The following is a 12,060-nucleotide window of genomic DNA, read 5'->3' as shown; positions in this document are numbered from 1 at the left end:
ATTGCAGTTATAAATATAACACTGCAGGAAGGATGCACCGTAAGTTTTAGAGTTTGACTCACAACTTCTTGCAATCATAGTCCAAAGATATGATAAAAGATAAGAAAAGAAGATATGTATTGTGGATTTTTTTGTAAAATGAATGTTGACTTTCTATTTATTCTATATTTATTTGTGCTCAAACTAACTTTTTTGGTTATTAATAAATGATCAAATTCTGCCTTCAACATTGTGAGTCAGACCTCTGGAGGATGTCTTAAAAATCTCTTTGAGCAGATAGAGAACATTACAGCTACAGTGCTTCCTTTGAATGTAAGTCTTCAAGAGAAAAATCATACAATTATCAAATATTTGTCAATGACACACTGTAGATGATACAGTCACAGTGCCCTCTTATTGGCTCTCCTGACTTTTGTACGGTAACTGTATTCTCTGATTGATAAAATAGCTTGTGACAAACATTTTGACTATGGCCTTCAACTCTTCAGAGAAGATTTTAGAGACAACAACCTCAGCAAGCCCAACTGAACTAGCCTCGTATGGAAACCGTATGTTAAAAACCAGTGAGAAACTCATTTCTACTTTAGTGAAGTCGACAAACACAAATGACAGTGTCAAGTTTAATCTTCCCACTGTAGGTAAGTGGAGAAACTTATTATTGATGATGAAACACTGATGTCAATGACTTTATATAGTTTCGAGAGCAGCAGTGAATCAGACAACAACAATGATAAATGCAGATACATTACGAAATGATTGTGTATATTTGGCATTTCGTTAAAAGAAAGCATTAAATGCTGCCTCTTTCTTATTTTGATTATGTCAAAGGTCCATATTTTGGTGTAAATTCATCCATAATTCAGTAAAAGCTTATCAAATTAGAAAGATGCCACGCGGACAGTTTTGCATGCATTCACTAAAAGTGAGAAGTTCATGTTTTGTGGATGTGTTTTGAGTATATTTGCTGCTTTGAGCATAAAAAGCTGACCTTTGACCTCCAGATGACCTAATATAGTTAAGAGTACTTACATTTAAATAAAAATGGACCTGAATGGTTCAAACTACATCAGAGATGGAAAAGTCCAATCATAGTGAATGTGTTTTGTCTTTTATGCAAATTCAATGATTGAATTGGACTTTCATAAAAAAAAATAATAAGACAAATACTATAAATAAATGACTGTTTGTGTTTAATCAGAGGGACAAGTCTTCATGGTTGGGCCACAAGTCACTTTAGATAAAATCCCTCGACTTGACACGACAAATTCATCTGTGGACATTGATCTCATTGGGATTGCCAAGAACAACTATGAAACAAGTGGGTGAAATGATTCAGAGTGGTTAAAAAATAAAAAAAGAGACACTGCACCATCACCACTAAACCACATTTAATTTATTTCTTAGATTTTTTTAACAGTATTTCATTTCTGTTCCTGTCACATAGGATCAGCTGCTGTGGCGTTCATGAGCTACAACACGATGGAGAACCTACTGAAGCCAGACTTCTTCAACACATCGAATAAGACGGTTAAAACCATGATGTCCACTGTGATCTCAGCTACTCTTCCCAAAACCAGAAACACTAAACTGACCGAGCCAGTCAACTTCACGCTCAAACACATCAGAGTGAGAGACTCAAACGTGCTTTTTCCCAACCTGAAAACAAAACAACAAAAAAACGAATTAATATTACTCAGTACTTAAATGTTTGAATAATTACACTGTAACAAGAGTCCCGGTGCACTGCAGACTGCTTTTCTTCAGTTCGGGAAATAAACAGAGTTTCTGAATCTGCCTTTGCTCGTGGATCCTCTGTTTTCAGTGTTTTCATATTTTCTTCTTCTTTTTGCAGGAGTTTGATCCCAGCGGTTCTCTGTCCTGTGTGTACTGGAATATCAGCGAGTGGATTGTAGATGGTTGTGTTGTTTTAAAGACCAACGGCAGCTATACTGTGTGTTCCTGTGATCATCTGTCGACGTTCGCTCTCATCATGCAAACCAGCCAGCCGCCGGCGGTACAAGAGCTTTTATTATAAACGCTAAAGAACAGCAATGATTCAGCACTCATGTTCTCTCACATGTTTTCTCAGAGCGACCCACTTCTGGAGTTGTTGAATTTGGTGTGTGTGTTTGTGGGGCTGGTGTTCTTCAGTTTGGCCCTGTTGACCTTTGCCCTTTGTCAGTGGAGTCCTGGAGTGAATAATGTGGCTCGAATCAATATCTGCATCAGTCTTCTGTTGGCTCACCTTCTGCTTCTGCTTACACAGCAGTTCCTGAGCATCATACAGCGTCAGAAGGTGAGAATGATGAAGGAGTCCTACAGCTCAGCACAGCTTCACTGAGAACCATCATCAAAACCATAACATAAGTCTCTTATGGTCTCCAGGTGTTGTGTGCCGTCATCTCAGGCCTTCTGCACTTCCTCTTTCTCTCCGGCTTTGTGTGGATGTTCATCGAAGCTGTGCTGCTCTTCATCTGTGTGAAGAACCTATCACAGATCAGCTCCAAAAAGAGCGAGGTGCTTAGCAGTGGATTCCTGTGTGTGATTGGATATGTGGTTGCTCTGGTTGTGGTGTGTGTGTCTGTCGGTCTGGTTCCTGAAGGCTACGGTAGCGAACAGTGAGTCAGGGTTTTCTCTTAATACATGCAATGAATAAGACTTTAGTTCAAGTCATTTTAAATATTAAAGAGGTCATCGGATGCCCATTTCCCACAAGTTGATATGATCCTTTAGGGTCTTAATGAAAAGTCTGTAACATAGTTTGGTTAAAATTTCTCAATGGTAGTGTAAAAACAGAATTTTTTTCAGAGCATGCAGTTTTGTAGCATGTTCCTTTAAATGTTAATGAGCTCGGCTGACTCCGCCCCTCTCTTCGGAGCTGCTCTGTGAGGGACTGTTTACTTTAGCCGCATTCATCATTAAACTTGATAATTAGCACATTATAAGGAAAGGCGTTTTGCAAAGAATAAGATTCATTAAAAAACCTTACACTCACTTCTGTTGGTGAAGCTGGATCACAAATGATTTGCGAGAACATAAACACATTAATGTAGATCGGGGGCACATTCTCTTTAAAAACATACGTTATCGGATGTCAGCGCCTCAGATGTCGGGATTAAATAACGACTGCTGTGTTCATTATTTCATCCTACAACAGAACAACTTAATCTGATGACAGTCACTCACTGAGCTACAGTAATACATCAGTCCAGTCGTTGCTGAAACACTATGTCAATCAAAGTTATGGGAGGGGCCTGTCTGTGTGACTGAGATCTGCTCGATTTGAGAAAGGGGAAACTATTTTACGAGATTTAAAAAAAACACTGATTGAATCTTTATCATTATAGCCACCCTATGATGATAAAGATTCACTCAGGTTTTTTTTCACTGCACACACACATTTCAGTTCAAACATCTGATGACCTCTTTAAAATTACCAGTAATTCAACACCTTCATGGATGTTTGTTCATTTATTATGGTATTGTATATTCTACCAAACAGCTGCTGGCTTAAAATGGAAAAAAACTTCATCTGGAGTTTTCTTGGTCCTGTTTGCTTCATACTAGCAGTAAACACATTTCTAATTTTCATAGCTTTGATTTATATAAAAAAAAATAAGAGCAGGGTGATAATTCCTTGATGTCTTTCTACTTTGCAGTTAAACATGATTCTCTTCATCAAGATCATCATCACTCTGAACTCAGCTCTAAAAAAATCTCAACGCCGAAGTCTCACAGATGAAACAAACCAAGTATGAAATCTAGATTTAAACCAGCGCTTCTTACCCAGACAGCAAGCAGTTTCTGCCTAGATCTGGCTCACATTTGGCATAGGATTTCACACAGTTCTGGGTCGAAATTGCTTGCTGTCTGTTTAACCCCTCTCTCTCCCTTATCTGATCTCTGATGATTGGAAATAGGAACCACTGATTTATACAAACACAGATTTTGTAGAAACACAGATAAAGACACATTAATGGTTTCTCTGCAGGATCTTGGTGTTTAAAACACTGGCTCAGTTTGTGGTTCTCGGTTGCTCCTGGATTCTGGGTTTCTTCACTAATGACAGTAAGGTCCTGGAGATCCTCTTCCTGATCTTGAACTCGCAGCAGGGAACCTTCATCTTCCTGATCTATGGTGTTCTCAATAATGAGGTCAAACATCTTTACATTCTCTTAATAGACTCTATGGGCCCTATCTTGCACCCAGCGCAATTGACTTTGTACACCGACGCATGTGTCATTCCTATTTTGCACCCGCGCAAAGCACGCTTTTCCCTCCACAGAAGTACGTCGCTAAACTAGTGGATGAACTTGCGCTCCCTGGGCGGTTCAGCGCAAAAAAGGAGGCGTGTTCCGGCGCAAACAATCCCTGGTGCTATTTTGCTGTTCCATTAAACAATTGCGCCACTGACCAGAAAAAACCTAGTCTAAAGTCAGTGGCGCGTTGCGCGTTGTTCATTATGCTATTTTAAGGGCGCATGCTTGACCATAATGTATAGCGTGCACAACGCGCATACACTTTGCTCATGTAATCTACACAGATGCAACAGTTATTTTTGTAAATCATAAATTGTTACACTAAAAAAATATTAACACTTGACATGACGGAAATCATTGTGATGTGCCACGAAGATGTGAAAAAATAGGCATAAATCTAGCTTACAAATTATTCAGGCTAATTGTAGTAATTAAGGATCAGACCTGTTTGAGGTCATATATGTATATAAGGACATCTGACAAATTGGTTTTTCCGTCAAGAACCAGGAAAAAAAAATCGATGAAACAATTGTGGCTATTTCCTCCCACGCCTGTTTAACCGACGCTATTTTGGGTGGGTTTCTCCCATCCCTATTACACACAACTTCTCTGTCTTTCACTGCTCTTACAAGAACATCAGTCCCCTCGGCTGTGAACCGCTCCTGGCGTGCGCCTGGTAAATACGCCATAATAATAGCAATCCATAATGGAACTTGCGCACCTGCTTTTAAAGGGAATGTTGGATGACGCTCTGATTGGTTTATTTCACGTTACGCCCAAATCACACCTATGAATAATGAAGCTACTTCAGACCAACCCATTTTAGATTTGCGCCGGGCGCAAGAGCTATTTATCCCGCCGGGAAAATAGCAACAGCGCCGAGACCCGCCCACAAACTTACTTGCGCTTTGCGCTTTGACACTTGCGTTTCAGATCGTTAAAATAGGGCCCTATCTGTGATTAACTATAATACCTTTCAAATTGATTTAAGACTTTACATATTTGGACCTGTCTTGTGAATAAAATCATCTTTGTTCATCTTTCTCTGGGCTTTAACTCCAGATCATGCAGCAGTACAAGAAGTTCTTAAGATGTCTTTGCTGCATCAGACAGCACTGAAGGCTACAGAATCATGTTCAGGAAGTAAAAGTTTTGCTAAAATGCCGTTATTATAAAAGTGATGCCATACTTACAGTAAAATACATAATCAATGTTTTGGATGTTAACTGTAGTCTCTGCTCCTTTCTGTAATTGGTAAACAAACATTTTTACCAGTCTTTTGATATTACTACTTGAAATACTATGAATGTAGAACGCATACATCCCATTTTCTTGGTGGTTTGTGAAAAACATATTTGTACAGTCTTTACAGACTCAAAATGTTAGGCTTAAGCTGAAAAAAAAACAAAATTATGAATTTTATGAAATTTATGAGATTAACACTAATTTTTGGTTTATTGAGCTTTCTTCTGCAAGGACCCTTTCTATGTTACTTTTAATATTCAAATGGCAAAATATATGTTCAGGTCAGTCTCACAGGTTTTATAGGTGTGTTGGATTTACCTAATGAACAGTTGATTTGTCAAATTCAAAGTGAATCTGTACTGTCTTATGGCTTGTATTTATGCATTACACATGAATAATGATACATTTTTTTGCTGTTCCTTACAGTAGTTTTTCATTGTTTTACTTCATTGTGTTTGTTAAAAGTTATGTATCAATAAACAATGTGATATGTAAGTGCATATGTGAATGTTTTTCCACATTGTTAGACCCTATTCCATCTAAGCTCCTAAAAGAGCTGCTTCCAGAAGTTATAGATCCTCTTCTGACTATTATTAAGTACTCATTGTCATTAGGATTTGTCCCCAAAACCTTCAAACTGGCTGTTATTAAGCCTCTCATCAAAAAACACAACTTGACCCCAAAGAACTAGTTAATTATAGACAGATCTCGAATCTCCCTTTTCTGTCCAAGATACTAGAAAAGGTGGTATCCTCACAATTATATTCCTTCTGAGAGAAAAATGGTATATGTGAGGATTTCCTGTCAGGATTTAGACCGTATCATAGTACTGAGACTGCTCTCCTTAAAGTTACAAATTACCTGCTCTTATCATCTGATCGTGGTTGTATCTCTCTATTAGTTTTATTGGATCTTATTGCTGCGTTTGACACAATTGACCACAACATTCTTTTGCATAGACTTGAACACTTTTTTGGCATTAATGGAAGTGCATTAGCATGGTTTTTAAATCGTACTTATATGACCGCCTCAGTTCGTAGCAGTGAATGAAGATGTATCATATCGATCACAAGTGCAGTATGGAGTACCTCAAGGCTCAGTACTAGGGCTGCTACTCTTCACGCTTTATATGTTACCCTTGGGAGATATCATCAGGAAACATGGTGTTAGCTTTCACTGTTATGCTGATGATACTCAGCTCTATATTTCTTGGCAGCCCGGTGAAACACACCAATTTACTAACACAACAAAACTAATGGAATGCATAGTCGATATAAAAAATTTCTTACAGCTAAATTCTGAAAAAAAAAAAACAGAGGTGTTAATTATAGGACCTAAAAACTCTGCATGTAAGGCCTATGCTCTCAATGTCAAATGCAGAAATGTTAATCCATGCATTTATGACCTCAAGGTTAGATTATTTTAATTCTTTATTGAGTGGTTGTTCTGCACGCTGTAACAGTCAAACCTGTTAAAAGTTTTTTTTTGTTGTACTTCTACTACTCACCATGAGGAGGCAACAAGGAGTAATACTCTGATGTATAAAACTGGTGTAGAGAGTAGAAGTAGTAGATTGGTAATGGAGGAACAAGCATGGCTTATGGCTCCAAACAATCATTGGTCCTGATTGAGAAACTTAGAGTTTCATGCTCAATCTGAAGTAAGCATTGTTTCTTTTATATTGACTTAAATCTTGACTGTTATTTATGTAGTTTTATATAACTATTTAATGTGATTATTTTTGTAGAAGGACTCCACATTCTGTGAGAGACATCTTTCTCTTTTACATGCCTGTCTGAAACCTTGTCTGAAACATGTCAATGAAGTGAATGTAGAGGCAATGTGAAAAACCACTGTGAATCCTGAAACCGTATTATGCCACACTAGTGATTTTGAAGATTTGGTTTTACTGTGATTCGATATCAACACAAAGGTTTGCACGTGGAAACTTTGGGATGTACTCCGTGGACATGAGCTTTCGTGGACATTCATGGATAGAATGTGGTGAATGGACTTTCAGGATTATTGCATTTAGTTTTTTTATTGTCGTCGTCAGCATCATCATCAACGTCTTCATCTTCATCACCGCCACCCAAAAACAGATAAGACATATTTCTATGCTGTTGGTTTTTGAGGGTAAAAACATGTATGATTTCTGTGTTTGTCAATGAAAGAGTCTAAAAAGATAATATGCGAATGAATGAGAAGTATTTATTATTTTTATTTTTTTATATTACAGATTTGTTAAGGTCGTATTGAAACATAGTGATTCTACCCTATAAAAACAGTGTTATAACTAATACCATTGTGAGATCAAGGAAACAGTTATAACGCTTAGTAAACAAACTATAGCTAGTCCAATGGTTTAGCACCTCAGTATTTGAATGAGCTCCTTTTACATTATAATCCTCCACTTCCGCTACGTTCTCAAATCTCAGGCAATTTGATAATACCTAGAATATCAAAATCAACTGCGCGCGACAGATCCTTTTCCTATTTGGTGCCTAAACTCTGGAATAACCTACCTAACATTGTTCGGGAGGCAGACACACTCTTGCAGTTTAAATCTAGATTAAAGACCCATCTCTTTAACCTGGCTTACACATAACATACTAATATGCTTTTAATATCCAAATCCGTTAAAGGATTTTTAGGCTGCATTAATTAGGTGAACCGGAACCGGGAACACTTCCCATAACACCCGATGTACTTGCTACATCATTAGAAGAATGGCATCTACGCTAATATTAGTCTGCTTCTCTCTTACTGCAGTCACCCGGAACCAGTACTGTACGTATCCAGACCAGAAGGAGGATCAGCACCTAGAAAGGACCTTTATAGCCCTGGAAGACAGCGGAGACCAGGATAACAAGAGCCCCAGATACAGATCCCCTGTAAAGACCTTGTCTCAGAGAAGCACCAGGACAAGACCACAGGAAACAGATGATTCTTCTGCACAATCTGACTTTGCTGCAGTCTGGAATTGAACTACTGGTTTTCGTCTGGTCAGAGGAGAACTGGCCCCCCAACTGAGCCTGGTTTCTCCCACGGTTTTTTTCTCCATTCTGTCACCGATGGAGTTTCGGTTCCTTGCCGCTGTCGCCTCTGGCTTGCTTAGTTGGCTTGCACTTCATCTACAGCGATATCATTGACTTGATTGCACAGATACTAATTAAACTGAACTGAGATGATGACATCACTGAATTCAATGATAAACTGCCTTTATCAGTTTCATTTTGCTAAAAGAAGATCTGAAATCCTGCTGCAGACATGAGAAACATCCTTCTCAACCTTTTTTGCTTATATCAGGAATGAGCAGCTGGCGGCCGCTGGATCATTTTAGACTCGGATTATCAATTTTAAACATTTGAAGAGCAAAACACATACAGATTGCTTACACTTTATGATGTTAATAACTATCCCCAACCAGGAGAGGTCTCTAGTTTCCAGACGCTGCCTGTATTATTTTCTGCCTGATGTGCACTCTAATGTAAACATTCAATAACATCAGCAAATAATAAATGGAAAAACTGACCATGAAGACAGTATTTTCCAGTCAAGGTGGTAAACCGATTAGCTTTATACCATGTTCAATATGTTTGAAAAATCTGTATTTTATTTAAATCGCCATCACACCACTTACTTACATACAACAGGACGTCAGAGATGCACTTACCTCAAATTTCAAAGGTAAAATTGATAGTCATAAATTGAAAAGTATATCTTGACACACATCCCACATCTTTTTTCAAAAGTGTGCTTAACTGTTTAGAAGCAGATCTCTTAGAAGTGGTGAACGCCTCACTTCTTTCTGGGACATTTCCAAACTCCCTGAAAACCGCAGTTGTTAAGCCCCTCCTGAAAAAGAGCAATCTTGATAACACCATTTTGAGCAATTATAGACCAATATCTAATCTTCTTTTTATAGGCAAAATTATAGAAAAGATAGTTTTTAATCAGCTGAACAAATACTTAAACTCAAATGGATCCCTGGGCAATTTTCAATCTGGTTTCCGACCGCATCACAGCACAGAGACAGCACTCATTAAGATAATAAATGATATTCGCTTAAATTGTGACGCTGGCAAATTGGTATTGCTAGATCTTAGTGCTGCGTTTGACACTGTCGATCATAACATACTACTAGAGAGACTGGAAAACTGGGTCGGCTTTCTGGGATGGTTCTCAAATGTTTCAGGTCATACTTAGAAGGGAGAGGCTATTATGTGAGTCTAAATTTATATATATTTGTTATTTCATGTAATAATTGATACTAATTATTTAAGTTAATATAATAATTGATACTTTTGTCTCATCTCATTTCTTTAAATTTGTTTAAAGGCTGAAATGTGAAGTGCAGATCTTAAAAAGGTCTTTAAAGGTCTTAAATTCTGCAGATTCCAGGCTGTTTTACCGTACCATTTGGAATAACATTTTTATTTATTCATATGAATAAGCCATTTTAACTGTCCTCTAAGGTTATTTTGAGAATGTTATGTAGGCCATAAAAAATTTATTTATTTGTTTGTTGCAGATTTCCAGACAATAAAATTGAGATGTTTATATTGGCTTGTTGGGGTACTATTTCTGTCCACTGACAACACAGTTTTAATTCTGAATAAGCATAATTGTTTTATATTTAATAAAATCTTAAAAAAACAAAACAAATTACATTAGTTATATTTTAATTTCCTTCAATATAAAGCAAATTGAGTAAGACATAAAGAGATTTGAGTAAAAGGTGTGTTTTTTCGCGGATTAGATCTCGCAACTTGGTACAGTATTGTTCAAAATAATAGCAGTACAATGTGACTAACCAGAATAATCAAGGTTTTTAGTATATTTTTTATTGCTACGTGGCAAACAAGTTACCAGTAGGTTCAGTAGATTGTCAGAAAACAAACAAGACCCAGCATTCATGATATGCACGCTCTTAAGCATGTGCAATTGGGCAATTAGTTGAAAGGGGTGTGTTCAAAAAAATAGCAGTGTCTACCTTTGACTGTACAAACTCAAAACTATTTTGTACAAACATTTTTTTTTTCTGGGATTTAGCAATCCTGTGAATCACTAAACTAATATTTAGTTGTATGACCACAGTTTTTTAAAACTGCTTGACATCTGTGTGGCATGGAGTCAACCAACTTGTGGCACCTCTCAGCTGTTATTCCACTCCATGATTCTTTAACAACATTCCACAATTCATTCACATTTCTTGGTTTTGCTTCAGAAACAGCATTTTTGATATCACCCCACAAGTTCTCAATTGGATTAAGGTCTGGAGATTGGGCTGGCCACTCCATAACATTCATTTTGTTGGTTTGGAACCAAGACTTTGCCCGTTTACTAGTGTGTTTTGGGTCATTGTCTTGTTGAAACAACCATTTCAAGGGCATGTCCTCTTCAGCATAGGGCAACATGACCTCTTCAAGTATTTTAACATATGCAAACTGATCCATGATCCCTGGTATGCGATAAATAGGCCCAACACCATAGTAGGAGAAACATGCCCATATCATGATGCTTGCACCTCCATGCTTCACTGTCTTCACTGTGTACTGTGGCTTGAATTCAGAGTTTGGGGGTCGTCTCACAAACTGCCTGTGGCCCTTGGACCCAAAAAGAACAATTTTACTCTCATCAGTCCACAAAATGTTCCTCCATTTCTCTTTAGGCCAGTTGATGTGTTCTTTGGCAAATTGTAACCTCTTCTGCACATGCCTTTTTTTTAACAGAGGGACTTTGCGGGGGATTCTTGAAAATAGATTAGCTTCACACAGACGTCTTCTAACTGTCACAGTACTTACAGGTAACTCCAGACTGTCTTTGATCATCCTGGAGGTGATCATTGGCTGAGCCTTTGCCATTCTGGTTATTCTTCTATCCATTTTGATGGTTGTCTTCCATGTTCTTCCACATCTCTCTGGTTTTGCTCTCCATTTTAAGGCATTGGAGATCATTTTAGCTGAACAGCCTATCATTTTTTGCACCTCTTTATAGGTTTTCCCCTCTCTAATCAACTTTTTAATCAAAGTACGCTGTTCTTCTGAACAATGTCTTGAACGACCCATTTTCCTCAGCTTTCAAATGCATGTTCAACAAGTGTTGGCTTCATCCTTAAATAGGGGCCACCTGATTCACACCTGTTTCTTCACAAAATTGATGACCTCAGTGATTGAATGCCACACTGCTATTTTTTTGAACACACCCCTTTCAACTAATTCAACTAATTGCCCAATTGCACAGCCTTAAGAGCGTGCATATCATGAATGCTGGGTCTCATTTGTTTTCTGAGAATCTACTGAACCTACTGGTAACTTGTTTGCCACGTAGCAATAAAAAAATATACGAAAAACCTTGATTATTCTGGTTAGTCACATTGTACTGCTATTATTTTGAACAATACTGTATAAAAGAGAAGAAATGCTGGCCTTCGTCACTATTAAAGTTGCCCATCCCTGGATTGTAAGAAACCAAAACTTGAATACTGGAATAAAAAACTAATTGAAGTAACACTAGCTGAATATGATTTAAGTTCTTACTGTAATTTATTATT

At 37.7% G+C, this 12,060-nt stretch overlaps 2 protein-coding genes across 2 annotated transcripts in view; both read left to right on the top strand.

Moving 5' to 3' along the window:
* Positions 1-12,060, top strand: part of LOC113054742 (adhesion G-protein coupled receptor G2-like) — a 94,142-nt gene that overhangs the window by 9,678 nt on the left and 72,404 nt on the right. The window lies entirely within an intron of this gene.
* LOC113054743 (adhesion G protein-coupled receptor E3-like) lies at positions 158-2,731 on the top strand. The gene is made up of 7 exons (XM_026220514.1): positions 158-312; positions 449-638; positions 1,199-1,318; positions 1,445-1,626; positions 1,853-2,014; positions 2,090-2,296; positions 2,386-2,731. The coding sequence occupies exons 2-7, from the start codon at positions 470-472 to the stop codon at positions 2,620-2,622; spliced, it is 1,077 nt and encodes a 358-aa protein (XP_026076299.1). The 5' UTR covers positions 158-312; positions 449-469; the 3' UTR covers positions 2,623-2,731.

The sequence above is a fragment of the Carassius auratus genome, chromosome 35 (genome assembly GCF_003368295.1).
Source record: "Carassius auratus strain Wakin chromosome 35, ASM336829v1, whole genome shotgun sequence".
In the NCBI taxonomy this organism is placed as follows: Eukaryota; Metazoa; Chordata; class Actinopteri; order Cypriniformes; family Cyprinidae; genus Carassius; species Carassius auratus.
This window is presented reverse-complemented; position numbering and strand designations above follow the sequence as displayed.